The following is a 19,675-nucleotide window of genomic DNA, read 5'->3' as shown; positions in this document are numbered from 1 at the left end:
GATTGATACCATCTTCTAGGATATGCCATCGCTTTATAATCTGTGGGGGTCTGATCACTGGGGGCCCACGATCTGACAAGGAAGGAGCCACAGGACTGATTTAGCACTGAGACCAGTTCAATGTGTTTCCCTGTACAGTGGCACCTCTGCTACCTGTGCAGAAAACTGCGGCGCAGCCCCATTCACTAGATAAATCAGCACTGCGGCGCCTTCATTCTCAGGATCGGTGGGGGTCCCTGAGGTTGGACTCCCGCTGATCATAGTTATGGTGTATTCTTGGGATATGCCATCACTTTATAAGATCGGAATAACCCTTTAAATATCATTCTACTTAGCTAGGCAGGACATAGTCTTTAGTCATATGTTCCTCTTAGCTAATATTTAGCTGGTAACGCCCTCTGACATCATGGGGATTATATTAGGAACACATCATTTAGGACATGTAAGCAAAACCAAAAGCATTTTTGTGAGTATAACACAATGTTAACTGTTCATTACAAAAAGTACAACATGTACATACAGAAAAAAAATGCCATCATATCTAACCTCCTGTACATGCTAGGTTTCTCATACTATTATAATATTAGCATTTCTTATTCAACAAATCGAAGCAGATACCGGTATAGCCTGGATTCATGGCTGCGATATATATAGGTTATGCATTGTTCTGAATACAGACAGAATTGCTATTTCTAGGAACGTGCTATTTTTTATAATGGTGTTGGAGTTAAAGGGGATTTCCCATGAGGGACATTTATGACATATCCACGGGATACGTCATTAATGTCAGAATGATGCGGGTCCCACCTCTAGGACCTGCGCCTATCTCTAGAACGGGGCCCCCTAAACCCCTTTCTGCCGCTCTGTGTTGCGGCAGAAGCAGATGAATTCCGACCATGAATTAGGAAACAGCGTAGCTCGCTGAGCCATGCGGTTTCTGTAAGTACCAATGAAATGAATAGTAGTTACGGAAACAGAGCAGCTCGCATGCTACGCTGCTTCCGTAACTGCCATTCACTACTATGGGACTTACGGAAACAGCATAGCTTAGCGAGCTATGCTGTTTTCGTAACTCCCGACCATACAACCAGGAATTGGACTCGAGTCAGCGATAGCAGAAAAAGGTAGAACGGGAATTAGGGGGCGCAGTTCTAGAAATAGGTGCGGGTCGCAGAGGTGGGGACATTTCACATATCCTATGGATATGTCATAAATGTCCCTCATGGGAAAACCCCTTTAAGAAAGAGTTCCTGTTGTATTATATCGCACTCCTTATCTAGATTTCATCCTAGAGATGTCCTAATCCCTTATAGAAACTACATTAACTCATTCTGCATGTGGCTACAGTATATACACATTTGTACAACAAAACAGAATACAGGCATATCTTATGGCAGTCTGTATTCTATGAATGGACAGTTTGTATAGGGGCTGTGGCAATTTGATGATGGACATATAATAATAATAATAATAATAATAATAATAATAATAATAATAATAATAATAATAATAATAATATTACAAGCAATTTCCTCATTAAATAGTTTAAGGGCTGCAAACAAAAGCTTCATTTTATATTACAGGTCGGTATAAAGGATCATGACAATGCAGTGATATACTAGTAAAGTACAGAATATTCATAGCAAGACACTATTACTTATATAAGACCAAATGATGAGTCTAATCTTAGCATTTAACAGCCCTTTTATTCTTATCTACTAAGGTTTTGTGGAATATACATATTTTTGTAACCTGACTTACCTTTTCCAGTTTAACAAGACTAGCAGTAGTCACGGACATGGGATACCTGGTGGATAGTCTCTTTCCCTCTAACCGTTGTCCCATATATCTGTCATGCAATCCTATTAATGTGGCAGATTTTTCTACAATTCCATCCCGGAAACTTTTAAACTCAGGACTTCTGCAAAGAATTGGAGTATCTGTCACTGTGGGGTTGCAAACTTCCACCTTCCACCACCTCTTTTCTTCCACTGGATTGTAAGGTTGATCCATCATATCCCAACTGTTTGGAACATTCACTGGGACATCAGATCTGAAGGTCCCATTTTCTTGTAGATGATCGCACAATCCAGCCTCTTGTTTATGAGGATAAGTTGGATCTCTTTCTTTGGCAGTTGCCAGTGTGTTTCCTTGGGCAGTTTTGGGGCTCTTCTTGATGCCATTGCTCATTGCTCTGCGGATGTTTGAACATGGCACTGTTCTCTGGGCAGAACTGTCTGCCTCTGTCTTGATCTTGCTACAGGCAGGCTGTGTGTCTTCTCTCACAGGAGAATCTGGCCTCCTACTGTCACATGCCTTTCTGCTTGCAGCTAAGAAAGTTTTCTCTGCCAAGCAGCACGCCTTCTGTGATCGCTCAGCACATTTACTTGGTGACTTCAGCTGGATATAGAGGAAGGAAGTTTTCATCTGTTGCGGCTCTGCCATTTTCTCAGCATGAAATTGTCAAGAGACAGTTGTATATCCTACCATGGAAAAGTACCAAACCTTTCCGGGGACCACCCTGAAATCCTCATCTTCTGAACACCTCATACCTAAAGCAATAAGTAACATTTCTTATTATACTGAAGATTGACAAATATATCAAGAACAGTGATTTATTCTCTTAGTACAAGCATTGAAATAGAAATTTTAAAGAAAAAAATAAAAAAATCACTTGCAAATATACTAGTAAGACCTTCCTTTTTTCTCAAGTTGTTAACAATTTTATTCAGACATTATGTCTGTTCCTGGAAAAGGTGGGTGACTATCAATATGGCCAACGTTACAGCCTCCGTAGGTGTAAATCTGTGTTATTATTCAGTGATATGTTCCTTATAGTACCAGGAAATGTACCATTGTAGTCAATATTTTTCCGTACGGAATGATGATGTTTGGAATGGTTAATTAGTTAATATGTATATATTTCAAGGACTTGCAGTGTGTAATGGCAAATAAATACAATTCTTGGTTATTATAAATCACTTCAAGACATTAAAGTGGTTGTCCAGTCCCTAAAAATTGATGGCCTATCCTCAGGCACGAGCGCTGCTTCCCCTTCATTTCTACTTGCTCACTGTGAATCGTCGACACGGATGTAGCGGCGGTTCACAGTATTTCAGCCTTCTCCTATTCACTTCAATGGGAGAAGGCTGCAATATTATGTATCACCCCTACATCTCTGTCAACCATTCACAGTGAGCAAGTAGGAATGAAGGGGAAGCAGCGCTTATACGGGCGCTCCAGCCCCTTCAAAACAGCTGATTGGTGGGGGTCCCGGGAGTCGTACTCTGACCCATTAGCTACTGATGGCCAATCCCGAGGATAGGCTATCAATTTTTAGGGACTGGACAACCCTTTTAATAAAGTCATTGGGGAGAATCTATTAATACTGGCGTTTCACACAGTCTTAATATAATGAAAGTTAGGGTAACATGCCTAATTTATTGGGAGGCGCACACATCTTAATAGGTAAGGCGCATCTCTGGCCGTTCGTGCGCTAGAAAATTGATTGAATTTTTGGGCCAATTTCTGGCAAAAATCATATTAAATTTGTCGGGCCGCATGTGGCCCAAACTAGCTCCTCCCACTTTTTAGAAACGCAACGTAAGCAAAATGGCACAAAAGTCGCAATTGTCACCCACAGCCCAATAAATTTACTATAATTTACACCAGATAGTGGCAGCTCGTAGCTGCCATAGATTTCCATTTCTAGCACATGGACAGCCCAAGATGCGACTTCTTTATTAAGAGGTATGTGCCTCTTAATACATTATTCTGCCTTTATAAACGTTTAAAATAATTTAAACTTTAATAATTTTGTTAATAAACAATTATTTTAAACGTTTATAAAGGCAGAATAATTACATCTTAGTAATTTAAACGTATACCTCTACACAGTAATCTCTTGTATTTTTTCTCTTAATACATTAGTTGCATTTTACTCATGCGGCTTTATACGAAGACTGGAGTATGAATTACCAGTCTTAGTACATCTGGACCTGTATCTTTTAAATTCTCACCATTTTTAAGATCGTTGTTTGCTGTCAGTAAATAGGAACATTTTTGTTTACATCCAAAAAGTGTAAACTCGCACAAAGCTGGTAATTCTCATGGCATAACGTTTGCTACAATTGTATCTAGTCTACGAGTCACACATATTAGCAGTGAAAATCCCTCTCCTGGCCTGATGGCACACTGAACGAAACTAGGTTAAATGCTCTGGTTTTAGCTCATGGAGGATAGCCGAGGCTGCATTCAATTGTATTAAACTCACACTGTTCTCTTGCTCCAAAAGGGACTCATATGGGAAAATTTATTATTTCTGTCTTAACTTAAAGCTAGACCAGACAGGCAGAAAATGCGCCAAATTTATCACAGTATCACTGTATGATAGATTTTGCGCATCTTGCTAGACATTTTAAACACATTTCTTCTTTACGCCACCTCTTGGTGGCCTTACATTAGACCTATATTTTGCACTTTTTCAGCACTAAGCCACCCCTTTTTATAACTTGTGAGGGGCAAAACATTTCTACAACACATAATAATCTGGGGCAAGGCATGTAGGCCACTTTATTGGTGCAAATTGAACCAGATTGGCGCATTTAGCGTCTTCCCTAGTGTGTGCAGCTAAGGGAAATTACAGATAAATTGAGGAACAGAACTAATATAATCATCTCTAAACTTCTGTAAAAATGAAACCACAATGAGAGATAAAAATATCACTTGTTCCAAATACAGCTGAAGACTTAAATTTACAATTCTACCGTAATGTTATGATTACAGCCAAACATTCTCACAGTGGGGGATATTTACAAAATCGCCAGAATTCTGGCTGAAATTGCACCAAAAAACTGGCGTACATGCCTTTCACCAGATTTATTATGTGTTTTAGAAATTTTATGCACCTCGCTAGACAGTTTTAAAAAGTGTCTATAAGGGGGCATGTCTTATCGAAAAGGGCATGGCTTACAATGTGTCAAAAGTAGTATGCCTAGCAAGATGCGCCAAATCTACCATGCAGCGTGCACCACTGTGATAAATGTGGTGCATCTTCTTACTGTTTAGTCTACTTTTAAGCTGTCTAAGTTTAGGAGAGTAATAATAAATCTGCCCCAATGTCTTTTTGGAGAATTATATTATTCTTACTATGTTATAACAACTTGCTATATTAAACATCATTATTTCTTAGGAAACAAATCTTGAAATCTTAAAGAGGTTTTCCATCTGTACTTTTTACATAAATTTAGTCTGTATGCAGGAATGAAATTACCTATAGGTACAATAGGCAAGTGGCCCTGAGGGAAGGGGAGAATCACACATGAAAACACACATAGCATTGTGTATTTATATATTAAATATGTGTATTCATATGCTAATGATGGAAACCTCCGAGGACACCAAGAGAAGGACAAGGGGTAGATAATAATTCCACCTGTTTTCTGTTGCATAATTGCATTAAAAAGAAGAGAGCTCAGTATCAGCAATATATTTATCAATATTGTTATTGGATAGATGTACTAGTATAAAGCTATAAGCGTTCCAAATACATATGGGGAATACAGTGAAGAGTGGAAGCAATGCAGGACATCTGAAATCAGCCTGCGGTTGTAACAAGAGCATTGATAAAATTGAGGCTCATAGCTTACTGCTTAGCCTATAGATTAACCCCTTCCCGATATTTGTCGCAAGTATACGTCATGGAAAGCCAGTGCTTCCCGCAAACTGTTGTATACTTTCGACAAATGCAAGGCACCGGCTCAGAAGCTAAGTCGGTGCCATCATCCCCGGATGTCAGCTGTATCTTACAGCTGACATCCTGCTGTAATGGCGGGAATCGAAGTTAGCTTCGATCCTCGCCATTAACCCTTTAAATGCAGCCATCAAAAGCGATCTCTGCATTTAAGGTGTTTTCAGCTCATCGACACCCCAGCAATGAAATCGCCGGGGTGTCGGAAGTTGCAATGGCAATGGCAATGGCAACAGGAGGCCTAATAGTGGCCTCCCGGTGTGCCCAGCACCGAAAACTTTAAGCCCCCTGAAAGGCTTCCGTAGCCGCTGGTAAGATGGTGCCAGGTCAGGAAAAAAAAAACGTAAAAAACAATGCCAGAATTTCTGTTTTTTGGTCACTTTGCCCTACAAAAATAGTGAAAAAAAAAAAGTGAAATAAAACGTGATAAAAAAGTCGCATGTATCCAAAAATGGTACCTAAAAACTATAGCTCGTCTCGCAAAAAGCAAGTCCTCATACAGCTCCTTCGACGAAAAAATGAAAACGTTTTGGTTCTCACAACATGGCGGCAGAAAAAATACATTCTTTTTACAAAAGTAATTTTTTTGTGCAAAAAGTTGTAAAACATAAAAAAGTGCTATAAATTAGGTATCGCCGGAATCGGACTGACCTGCAGAATAACATTAAGATGTAGTTTATAATGCAGGGTGAACGCTGTATAAAAAAACCCTAAAAAAAACTATGCCAGAATTGCTGTTTTTTGGTCACCTTGCCTCTCAAAAATAGGATAAAAAATGATCAAAAAGTCGCATGTACCCTACAGCTCGTCCCGCAAAAAAACTGCCCTCATACCACTACGTCTATGAGAAAATAAAATTAGTTAAGGCTCCAATAAGTCAGGTAATAAAAATATGCGGTTGTGTAGATCAGTGGGGAACATTTCGTCTGTTTCAAGAGGCGATTTATCGGGGCCCTAAGATTAGGAAACCAGGAAGAGTAGGGCCCAAACATATCTGCTGGAAGCGAGGGTGCCCGTATTATACCAGGACAACACTTCCCAGCAAAATTCCCCAAACTGCAAAGGTGCGGAGTGTGGACCACACACTATGCCCCTAATATAATAGCGCCATACAATGCACCTCTAATTATAATAGCACCATACACTGTGTCCCCCACACACACGTGCACCCTGTAGATAGTGCCTGCCATAGAGCACCCTGTAGATAGTGCCCCCCATAGAGCCCCCTGTAGATAGTGTCCCCATATAGCCCACCCCTGTATATAGTGTCCCACAAATAGCTCCCCCTATAGTGCTCCACATATAGCCCACCCCTGTATATAGCCCCCTGTAGATATAGCCCACCCCTGTATATAGTGCTCCACTTATAGTCCACCCCTGTATATAGCCCCCCTGTATATATAGCCCACCCCTGTTTATAGTGCTCCACAGATAGCCCACCCCTGTATATAGTGCTCCACAGATAGCCCACCCTTGTATATAGCCCCTCTGTAGATATAGCCCACCCCTGTATATAGTGCTCCACATATAGCCCACCCCTGTATATAGCCCCCTGTATATATAACCCACCCCTGTATATAGTGCTCCACAGACAGCCCACCCTTGTATATAGCCCCTCTGTAGCTATAGCCCACCCCTGTATATAGTGCTCCACAGATAGCCCACCCCTATATATAGCCCCCCATAGATAAAGCCCCCGTAGATAAAGCCCCACCCTGTAGATAGCCCACCCCTGTATATAGCCCCCTGTAGATATAGGCCACGCCTGTATATAGTGCTCCACAGATAGCCCACCCCTGTATATAGTGCTCCACAGAGAGCCCACCCCTGTATATAGCCCCTCTGTAGATATAGCCCATCCCTGTATATAGTGCTCCATAGATAGCCCACCCCTGTATATAGCCCCCCTGTAGATATAGCCTACCCCTGTATATAGTGCTCCACAGATAGCCCACCCCTGTATATAGCCTCCTGTAGATATAGCCCCCCATAGATAAAGCCCCCCATAGATAAAGCCCCCTGTAGATAAAGCCTCCCCGTAGATAAAGCACCCCTGTAAATAAAGTACCCCCCGTAGATAAAGCCCCCCGGTAGATAAAGCCCCCCTGTAGATAAAGTCACACACTTTTTCATTACGATAAAATAACAAACTATTCAAACTCACCTCAATCCCGTCCGGCAGCAATGGAGACCTGCTCTCTTCTGCGCAGGTCTCCTGGGGTTGAACGATGCATCTATGAAAGGCGCTTATGGCAGGACAGAATGACGTTCCCTGTCATTCAGCGCCTTTCAGTGACGCAAGCGGCCCCTCTAAGTTGCGCCTGGGGTACATGCCCCGCCTGCCCCCCCCCTAGCTATGCCCCTGCCTACAGTGTGCCCAAACAGCAGTTTACTTCCACATATATGGCACGGCTATACCCGGGAGAACCCTTTTAACTATTTTTCGGGTGTGTCTCTCCGGTGGCATAAGCTGGGCACAACATATTTGCCACTGAATTGGCATATCTGGTTAAAAATTAAGAATTTTTACTTTGCACCATCCGCAGAGCATCCATTTATGGAAAAGACCTGTGGGGTGAAAATGCTCACTACACACCTTAATAAATGCCTTGAGGGGTGTAGTTTCTAAAATGGGGGTCACTTCTAAGGGGTTTCTTTTATTACTTCACATCAGAGCCCTGCAATTGTGAACCAATACTTTATATGTCGCCAAATTAGGCATTCATTTCGCATGGTACTCTTTCATTCCTGAGCCCTGTCGAATGTCCAGGCAAAAGATTATTGCCCCATGTAGGGTCATTCTAAAACCGGGAAACACAGCATAATAATTAGAGAGCTGTCTTGTTATGGTGGCACAAGCTGGGTGCCACATATTGGCATATCTATGGAAAAAATCCCATTTTCACTCTGCAATATCGAGTGCACACTAATTTCTGCAAAAACCTGGGGGTTAACATGCTCACAACACCCCTAGGTGAATACTTTGAGGGGTGTAGTTTCCAAAATGGTGTCACTTCTGGGGGGGTTTCCGCTGTTTTGGTCCCATAGGGGTTTTGCAAATGCTACATAGCGACCAGAAACCAATCCAGCAAAATCTGTACTCCAAAAGCCAAATGCCGCTCCTTCCCTTCTGAGCCCTGCCGTGTGCCCAAAAATCAGTCTATGAACACATATGGGGTATTGCCTTACTCAGGAGAAATTGCTTTACATATGTTGGGCTTTTTTTCTCCTATATTATTTTAAAAATATTGGAAAAAAAATGAATTTTTATTTTCACTGCCCAATTCAAATAAAATCTATGAAACACTTGTGAGGTCAAAATGCTCACTACACCCCTAGATGAATTCCTCAAGGGGTGTATTTTCCTAAATGGAGTCACTTTTTGGGCGTTTTCACTGTTTTGGTCCCTCAGGGGCTTTGCAAATGCGACATGGCCTCCGCAAACCATTCCTGCTAAATTTGCGCGCCAAAAGCCAAATGGTGCTCTTTCCCTTCTAAGCCCTGCCGTGTGTCCAAACAGCCGTTTATGACCACATGTGGGGTATTGTTTTACTCGGGAGAAATTGCTTTACAAATGTTGCAGTGCTTTTTCTCCTTTAGTCCTTGTGAAAATGAGAAACAATTTGCTAAACCTACATTTTCTTTGAAAGAATGTAGATTTTCATTTTCATGGCCTACTTCCAATAATTTCTGCAATAAACCTGTAGGATCAAAATGCTCACTATACCCCTAGATAATTTCCTTAAGGGGTGTAGTTTCCCAAATTGGGTCAATTTTGAGGAATTTCCACTGTTTTGACACTGCAAGAGCTCTTCAAACCCGACATGGTGCCTAAAATATATTCTAATAAGAAGGAGGCCCAAAATCCTCTAGGTGCTCGTTTGCTTCTAAGGCCGGGGCTTCAGTCCAGTAGCACACTAGGGCCACATGAAACTGCCGAACCTGGGCAATAAATATTGAGTTGCGTTTCTCTGGTAAAACTTTGTGTTACAAAAAAAATAGATTAAAAATTAATTTCTGCAACAACAAAAAATTAAATTTGTAAATTTCACCTCTACTTTGGTTTCATTCCTGTGAAACGTCTAAAGGGTTAAGAAACTTTCTAAATGCTGTTTTGAATACTTTGAGGGGTGAAGATTTTAAAATTGGGTGACATTTTTGGGGGTTTCTAATGTATAAGGCCCTCAAAGCCACTTCACAACTATACTGGCCCCTGCAAAAATAGCCTTTTGAAATTTTCTTGAAAATGTGAGAAATTGCTGCTAAAGTTCTAAGCCTTGTAACGTCCTAGAAAAATAAAAGGACATTCAAAAAACGATGCCAATCTAAAGTAGACATATGGGGGATGTTAATTAGCGACTATTTTGTGTGGTCTAACTGCCTGTCTTACAAGCAGATACATTGAAATTTAGAAAAATGCTAATTTTTTTAATTTTTTTCAAAATTTTGGTGTTTTTCACAATTAAATACTGAATGTTTCAAGCACATTTTGCCAGTAACAGAAAGTCCAATGTGTCACGAGAAAACAATCTCAGAATCGCTTGGCTAGATGAAAGCATTCCGAAGTTATTACCACAGGAAGGTCAAAAGTGGCCAAAGAGGGAAGGGGTTAAAAAAGTGGAGGAAAAAACAAACAAACACCCTAGAGCAGGGGTCTCAAACTCGGCCGGGTAAGTGGGCCGCATATAGAAAAAATGGGAAGTTGACGGGCCGCATTACTTTCAAATTTGATACAATACAAAATTATTATTAATCAATTAGTTATTTGAACTACAATAACACTATATTACTATAATAATAATACTACATTACTACAATACTACATTACTACAATACTACATTACTATATATAATAATACCGCTAGGTTTAAAATTTTAGATATTTCTCCACGTGCTTATTTCAACAATCCAGCTTTCCAGTTTAAGGGTATATTCACACGAGGTCATTACGTCCGTAATTGACGAACGTATTTCGGCCGCAAGTCCCGGACCGAACACAGTGCAGGGAGCCGGGCTCCTAGCATCATAGTTATGTACGATGCTAGGAGTCCCTGCCTCGCTGCCGGACAACTGTCTCGTACTGAAAACATGATTACATGTACTAGCGCTCTGCCCGGGACTCCGGCCTGGGGAAGCCCCAGACATCACTGTTCATATGTGGACAGCGATATCAGGGAATTCCAGAGTCTCGGAGCAGAGCCGATACTAGCGGCTCTGGGTCCCGCGGGCCGCAGATGACAGCCCCAGGGGCCGCATGCGGCCCGCGGGCCGCGTGCTTGAGACCCCTGCCCTAGAGCATAGAAGGAATAATGGCCAGAGTTGCTGCAGATTTCCTGAGAGGATTCCGTACAGAGAATCTACAATGCAATGTTTTTAAAACCCCATTCACACATTGCTCAAAAAATGTACCCAGATATTCGGGTTTGCGGTGGATTTTCAAATCCAGAGCACGCTATATTCTGCTGTGGTTTCTGTAGATTTAATCCATGCCACGGGTGAAATCAACACAGATTTTTTAAAATAGTTTTGTGGCTGATTTGCTGTAGATTTCTCTGCAGAAAATCCTCCCTGTGTGAACTTATAGGTCAGCCCAATATACATAGTAAACCAATGAGCATCATGTTTACTATATACAAGCTGCTATACTGTATAAATTAGTGAGTGCACACATATGCACTCATGTCTGCATGTATGTAGTGAGCATGTGTCTATGTGAGTCTGCATGCGTGTAGTGAGCATACATATGTATGCATAAATGTATGAAGTGAGCAGGGGCGTAGCTAAAGGCTCATGGGCCCCGATGCAAAAGTTCTTATTGCCCCCCCCCGCAAACTCCTCATGGCCGATGGTCCGCAGCTTTCAGCTGCATCGCTGGGTCTCCTAAGTGACCCAACAATGCAGCACTAGCAGCCAGGGGCGTCACTAAGGCTGGTTTCACACACCCTATTTACGGACGTAATTCGGGCGTTTTAGCATTGAATTACATCTGAAAATGCGGCTCAAAAGTGTTGGCAAACATCTGCCCATTCATTTGAATGGGTCTTACGATGTTCTGTGCCGACGGTCATTTTTTTTACGCACCACTGTCAAAAGGCGGCGCGTAAAAAAGACGCCCACGTTAAAGAAGTGCCTGTCACTTCTTCAGACGTAAATGGAGCCGTTTTCCATGGACTCCATGGAAAAACAGCTCCAATTACGTCCGTAATGGACGCAGCGAAAGACGCCTGCACATGCCTTTACGGCTGAAATGACATATGCAAAAAAAAATGTGTGTATAGGAGACAGCATAGCATATCTATAGCACTACGACCCTATCAACTATGGATAGGATTAGATACATTGGCTCAGCAGACAGTATCACACATGATAGGATTAGATACAGTGGCTGAGCAGACAGTATCACAAATGATAGGATTAGATACAGTGGCTCAGCAGACAGTATCACACATGATAGGACTAGATACACAGCTCAGCAGACAGTATCACACATGATAGGATTAGATACAGTGGCTCAGCAGACAGTATCACACATGATAGGATTAGATACAGTGGCTCAGCAGACTGTATCACACATGATTGGATTAGATACAGGGCTCAGCTCACTGACATTGCGGCTCCAGCGCTGGACCCAGGAAAGGTAAGAATAATAATTTTGCTTCTTTATGTGTTACGGATTATTTTTGTGTGTTTGTGGTTTTTTACAGGTTTGGTTGTTGGAATTCGGATACAAGGACTTCAATGACAGCGTTTTTTTTATTCTCAATAAAATGGTTAATGAGGGTTGTGTTTTTTTATTTCAATAAAATATTTTTTCTATGTGCCTGTATCTTTTTAAACTTTTATCACCGCCTTAGTAATGGCCGCTGGCTGATTGACAACCTCCATTACTAAGGCGGGGCTCAATGTTAGCAGGTGCAGAGGCCAACACTAACCCCCATTATTACTCCGGTACCCACCGCCACCAGGGGTACTGGGAAGAGCCGGGTACGAACCTGTACCCGACCATCTGCAGTGACGGGCAGGCACCGGGGCGGCCGCAGGCTGGTAGTATTAGGCTGGGGAAGGCCAAAAACAGTGGCACCTACCACCCTGGTAATGCTAGGCTGCTGCTGCTCTGTTGTATCTGGCTGGTTATGAAAATTGGGGGGGGGACCCGACATCGTTCTTTCCAATTATTATTATTATAAAAAAAAATATATAAATAAAATTATAAAAAAAAAAAAACACACAACCCTCATTAACCATTTTATTGATAATAAAAAAAAGCCGTCATCGAAGTAGTCCTGGAATCCGACGTAGTCCAATGACCGAACCTGTAAGAAAACACACAAAAAAAACGATTAGTAACTCATGTGTTAGGCTTAGATACAGGGCCCATGTGTGATACTGTCTGTGGGACCCTGTGTCTAAGCCTACCACAAGGTAGGCTTAGATACAGGGTCCAGCAGACAGTAATCTTATACAGTATAAGATTACTGTCTGCTGGGTCCCTGTATCTAAACCTACAGTGTGGGAGGCTTATATACAGCGCCCATCAGACAGGATCACACATGGGCCATGTATCTAAGCCTACCATGTGATTGGCTTAGATACAGGGCCCAGCAGACAGGATCACGCATGGGCCATGTATCTAAGCCTACCATGTGATTGGCTTAAATACAGGGCCCGGCAGACAGGATCACACAGTCTGTGATCCTGTCTCATTGCTTCCCCTTCATTTCACTACTCGCTCACACTGTGAATCGCCGACACCTATTCACAGTGTGACCGGAATGAAGGGGAGCAGCTCTCGTACGAGTGCTGCGGCTCCTTCAAAACAGCTGATTGGCGGGTCCCGGGTGTCGGACCACGCCAGTCAGGGCTAGTAATCTTACCTTCCTCTTCAGCCAGGTGTGGTAATTCTGTCGTCACGATGCTGTGCGCGGCGCATAGCGCTGTGACGTCATGCACAGCGCTTGATGTCAGGACCTCCGCTGCGATCCGGAACCAGGAAGGTAAGTACAGTCTGTTACTATAGTAACAGGGGCCCGCGGCCCGAGTTACTATAGTAACTTTTTATTGATGTGGTGCTGTGGGCGACCGCTACGCCAGTGGAAGTGAGCATATATATGGAGCCTGACAACAGTCTAAAAGGTTGAAAATATTTACCCTGCACATGCATGGATTTAGATGGTTTTTCTCACTTAAATTTTTGGGTATCGGTAACATATAATTCTGTAGGAAATGCTCAATAGTTAGATTGTAGAGCAACTCTCCAGCTCAGGAAGGAAATAGTCTAATGAAAAAATAACTGCAGGAAGAACAATTCATCCTAATTTGTTCTGTAGAGTTCTTCTGCCAGCTGACATCATTGCATATATATATAAATTGCTGAACCAGAATCTCTGTCTCTGACCGATGAGTCAGTTCAGATTGCTAGGCAGCAAGTACATCGAAGGTCAATATTTTCGTTATATATAAGTAATGTGAGGAACATTTTGCAACCTGAAAAACTGTAATTTGTGAATGTTTCTATATAAAAGTATTAGCAATAGTAGTAAACATATAGTGCCAAAAATATCCACTCTTGGACTTTACCATGTTTTTTTGTTCAGCACTTAGATACTTTGAATCACAGTGGCTTATTTTTTTTTTATACAGAAATAGACTCTTTAGGCCAGAATCAAACACACAGTTTTAATGGCGTTTTTGTGGCAGTTTTTGGCTCAGTTTTACATGTATATAGCAGGTCCTAGACTCCACATACATATGGAAAAATGGGGAAACCAAATCAAATAAGATGAGACACACATCACGGCCCCTGGAAGAAGCGACGTGTGAAATACGTGTAAGGGTTGGATCTCCTCACTGTTTCAGTATGCCTCATCTTTTTTGGTTTGGTTTCATCATTTCTCTATATATATATATGTATATATATATATATATATATATATATATATATATATATATATATATATATATATATATATATATGTGTGTGTGTGTGTGTTTGTGTGTGTGTGGAGTCTAGGACCTGCTACATACATTTATTCACATGGTTAACCTGTTAAGGATCTGCCAGGCACAGCTTCTGTATTCACGCCCATAGGTAATCAGTCTGCACCTGCTTCTATGTCTGTGAGACTGACTCCATCTTCCACCACTCAGGATGGCAGGCTTAGGAGTGGGAGAGCCTATCACAGCCTGGCCAGACGGAGCTAGCTCCCGCCCTCCGTCTATTTATACCTGCCTTTCCTGTTCCTCCTTGCTTGTGATTCTTCTCTGTTGGTTTCCTGGCCCTGCTGCAGCTTCTTGAACTACTTGTCCCTGCTTTGTATTGACCCTGGCTTACTGACTACTCTTCTGCTCTGCGTTTGGTACCTCGTACACTCCTGGTTTGACTCGGCTCGTTCACTACTCTCCTGCTCTGCGTTTGGCACCTCGTAATCTCCTGGTTTGACTCGGCTCGTTTACTACTCTTGTTGCTCACGGTGTTGCCGTGGGCAACCACCCCGTTTCCCTTTGTTCTGTGTTTCCTTATCTGTTGTCTGTCGTGCACTTACTGAGTGTAGGGACCGTCGCCCAGTTGTACCCCGTCGCCTAGGGCGGGTCGTTGCAAGTAGGCAGGGACTGAGTGGCGGGTAGATTAGGGCTCACTTGTCTGTTTCCCTATCCCTGTCATTACATAACCACAAGCTCATATACCTACTTTACCCTGGTCCCTCACACCACTATGGACCCCCTTGAGACCCTGGTTCAGCAAATGCATGGCCTCTCCCTACAGGTCCAGGCCCTGGCTCAGAGGGTCAACCAGCCTGATGCTACCATGGTAGTGCCCCTCACCTCACCTCTTGAACCCCACCTCAAGTTGCCTGACCGGTTCTCAGGGGACCAGAAGACTTTTCTCTCCTTTCGGGAGAGTTGTAGGCTCTATTTTCATTTAAAGCTCCACTCCTCAGGTTTTGAGAGCCAGCGGGTGGGCATAATTATGTCCCGGCTCCAGGAAGGGCCCCAAGAATGGGCCTTCTCCTTGGCTCCTGACGCCCCTGAACTTTCCTCCGTTGATTTTTTCTTTTCTGCTCTCGGACTCATTTATGACAATACTGACAGGACTGCCTTTGCCGAGAGTCAGCTGGTGACCTTACGTCAGGGTAAGAGACCTGTTGAGGAGTATTGCTCTGACTTTAGGAAGTGGTGCGTAGCCTCTCGGTGGAATGACCCTGCCTTAAGGTGCCAGTTAGCTATTAAGGTGCCTTAAGAACTGCTAGTTAGCTATCCCTCTTCTGACTCCCTAGACCAGGTTATGGCTTTAGCGGTACGACTTGACCGACGTCTCAGGGAACGACAACGTGAACGTTTATGTGTTTTCTCCTCTGACTCCCCCATGATGCCTCCCGAGGTTCCGTTGCTTCGTTCTTCCACGGAAGACTCGGAGGTACCTATGCAACTCGGGGCCTCCGTGTCCCCCCAACAACGTAGAGCGTTCCGCAGGAAGAATGGTCTCTGCTTCTATTGTGGGGATGACAAGCATCAAGTGAACACCTGTCCTAGGCGTAAGAATATGCAGCCGGAAAACTTCCGCGCCTAAGTGATCATCGGGGAGGTCACTTGGGCGCACAGGTATTTCCCGTAAATATGAAACGTAATAAAATCTTGCTTCCCTTTCAGGTCTCTTTTGGTGGTAGGTCTGCTACCGGCAGTGCCTTCGTGGATTCAGGGTCGTCTGCTAATATCATGTCTGTGGAATTTGCTATGTCTCTAGCTATGCCTTTGATTGATTTGCCTAAACCTGTCCCGGTAGTGGGTATCGACTCCACTCCTCTTGCTAATGGTTATTTTACACAGCATACCCCTGTTTTTGAACTCCTTGTTGGCTCCATGCATTTGGAGCAGTGCTCTGTACTGTTGATGCAGGGATTATCGTCCGATTTGGTTTTAGGCCTTCCCTGGTTGCAGTTGCATAATCCCACGTTTGACTGGAATACTGGGGATCTTACCAAATGGGGTAATGAATGCTTGACGTCATGTTTTTCTGTTAATTCTATTTCTCCCCCTGAGGAGGTGAACACGCTACCTGAGTTTGTTCAGGACTTCGCTGATGTTTTCTCTAAGGAGGCCTCCGAAGTGTTACCTCCTCATAGAGAATATGATTGCGCTATCGATTTGGTACCAGGAGCTAAGCTCCCTAAGGGTAGGATATTTAATCTCTCTTGTCCCGAACGTGAAGCCATGAGAGAGTATATCCAGGAATGCCTGGCCAAGGGTTACATTCGCCCCTCTACTTCTCCGTAGGGAAGAAGCATGGTGGTCTTAGGCCATGCATTGACTACCGTAACTTGAATAAGGTCACTGTAAGGAACCAGTATCCCCTTCCTTTGATTCCTGATCTCTTTAATAAGGTTCAGGGGGCCCAATGGTTCTCTAAGTTTGATCTACGGGGGGCATATAACCTTATCCGCATCAAAGAGGGGGATGAGTGGAAGACTGCGTTTAACACGCCCGAAGGTCATTTCGAATACCTCGTCATGCCCTTTGGGTTGTGTAATGCTCCCGCGGTCTTCCAGAATTTCATAAATGAGATTTTAACAGATTACCTGGGGGTATTTCTTGTAGTGTAACTTGATGATATACTTGTGTTTTCCAAGGACTGGTTCTCCCACATTGAGCATGTTAGGAAGGTGCTCCAGGTCCTTCGGGAAAACAAACTGTTTGCGAAGACCGAAAAATGTGTGTTTGGGGTGCGGGAGATACAATTTTTGGGTCAAATCCTCGCTCCTCATGAATTCCGCATGGACCCCGCCAAGGTCCAGGCTGTGGCGGAATGGGTCCAACCTGCCTCCCTGAAGGCGTTACAGTGCTTCTTGGGGTTCGCTAATTATTACAGGAGATTTATTGCTAACTTCTCGGTCATCGCTAAGCCTCTTACGGACCTCACTCGCAAGGGTGCTGATCTCCTCCGCTGGCCTCCTGAGGCTGTCCAGGCTTTTGAGGTCCTTAAGAAGTGCTTTATCTCGGCCCCGGTGTTGGTTCAGCCCAACCAAATGGAGCCATTTATCGTGGAGGTTGACGCGTCCGAGGTGGGAGTGGGGGCTGTCTTGTCCCAGGGTACCAGGTCCCTCACCCATCTCCGTCCCTGTGCCTACTTCTCCAGGAAGTTTTCGCCCACTGAGAGTAACTATGATATTGGCAACCGCGAACTCTTAGCCATTAAATGGGCATTTGATGAGTGGCGCCACTTCCTGGAGGGGGCTAGGCACCAGGTAACGGTCCTTACCGACCACAAGAATCTGGTTTTCCTAGAATCTGCCCGGAGGCTAAACCCGAGACAAGCTCGATGGGCGTTATTTTTTACTAGATTCAATTTTTTGGTTACCTGTAGGGCTGGGTCTAAAAATATTAAGGCTGATGCACTGTCGCGTAGCTTCATGGCCAGCCCTTCGGAGGAAGATCCTGCTTGTATTTTGCCTCCAGGTATAATCATTTCTTCTATTGATTCTGATTTAGTCTCCGAAATTGCAGCTGATCAAGGTTCAGCCCCCGGGAACTTAGGGAAAATCATGACTCCGCACTATCTGGTCATCCAGGCATCCTGGGTACCAAGCACCTCATTGCCAGAAACTATTGGTGGCCTGGGTTGCCTAAAGACGTTAAGGCCTACGTCGCCGCTTGTGAGGTTTGTGCTAGGTCCAAGACTCCCAGGTCCCGACCAGCGGGCTTACTACGTTCTTTGCCCATTCCCCAGAGACCTTGGACCCATATCTCCATGGATTTTATCACCGATTTGCCTCCATCGCAAGGCAAGTCGGTGGTGTGGGTTGTAGTAGACCGCTTCAGTAAGATGTGCCACTTTGTGCCCCTCAAAAAACTACCCAATGCTAAGACGTTAGCTACCTTGTTTGTCAAACACATCCTGCGTCTCCATGGGGTCCCTGTAAATATTGTTTCTGACAGAGGGGTACAATTTGTTTCTTTGTTTTGGAGAGCCTTCTGTAAAAAGTTGGAGATTGATCTGTCCTTCTCCTCTGCTTTCCATCCTGAAACTAATGGCCAAACTGAGAGGACTAATCAGTCTCTAGAACAATATTTAAGGTGTTTTATCTCTGACTGTCAATATGATTGGGTCTCATTCATTCCCCTCGCCGAATTTTCCCTTAATAACTGGGTCAGTAACTCATCAGGGGTCTCCCCCTATTTCTGTAATTTTGGGTTTAATCCACGGTTCTCCTCCGTTTCACCTGGCAGTTCCAACAATCCCGATGTAGAGGTCGTTCATCGGGAACTGTGCACAGTTTGGGCCCAGGTTCAGAAGAACCTAGAGGCGTCCCAGAGCATACAAAAAACTCAGGCAGATAGAAGACGTTCTGCTAACCCCTTGTTTATGGTCGGGGATCTGGTGTGGCTATCGTCTAAGAACTTACGCCTTGAAGTCCCGTCCAAGAAGTTTGCTCCCCGGTTTATAGGGCCGTACAAGGTCATTGAAGTCCTCAATCCTGTATCCTTCCGAATGGAGTTGCCCCCATCTTCCCTCGAGGAAACCTCCTGTTCCCGTTCTCACCCCTGAGGGGGTAGAATTTGAGGTGGCCAAGATTGTGGACAGCAAGATGGTCCAAGGCTCCCTCCAGTACCTGGTCCATTGGAGAGGATACGGGCCTGAGGAGAGGACTTGGGTACCTGCCCGGGATGGTAACGCTGGGGTATTGGTCAGGAGGTTCCACCTTCGTTTCCCCAATAAACCAGGTCCATCTAGAAAGGGTCCGGTGGCCCCTCATAAAAGGGGGGGGGGTACTGTTAAGAATCTGCCAGGCACAGCTTCTGTATCCACGCCCATAGGTAATCAGTCTGCACCTGCTTCTATGTCTGTGAGACTGACTCCATCTTCCACCACTCAGGATGGCAGGCTTAGGAGTGGGAGAGCCTATCACAGCCTGGCCAGACGGAGCTAGCTCC

At 43.9% G+C, this 19,675-nt stretch overlaps 1 protein-coding gene across 2 annotated transcripts in view; it reads right to left on the bottom strand.

The window, feature by feature from the left end:
* LOC142759603 (PH and SEC7 domain-containing protein 3-like) overlaps positions 1-19,675 on the bottom strand; it is a 683,786-nt gene that overhangs the window by 595,845 nt on the left and 68,266 nt on the right. For both annotated transcript variants that reach the window (XM_075861948.1, XM_075861983.1), the window contains exon 2: positions 1,762-2,552. In XM_075861948.1, coding sequence (XP_075718063.1) covers positions 1,762-2,445 — 684 coding nt within the window. In that variant the 5' untranslated portion in view covers positions 2,446-2,552. The remainder of the gene's footprint in view (positions 1-1,761; positions 2,553-19,675) is intronic.

This window comes from Rhinoderma darwinii, chromosome 1 (assembly GCF_050947455.1).
Source record: "Rhinoderma darwinii isolate aRhiDar2 chromosome 1, aRhiDar2.hap1, whole genome shotgun sequence".
NCBI lineage: Eukaryota > Metazoa > Chordata > Amphibia > Anura > Rhinodermatidae > Rhinoderma > Rhinoderma darwinii.
This window is presented reverse-complemented; position numbering and strand designations above follow the sequence as displayed.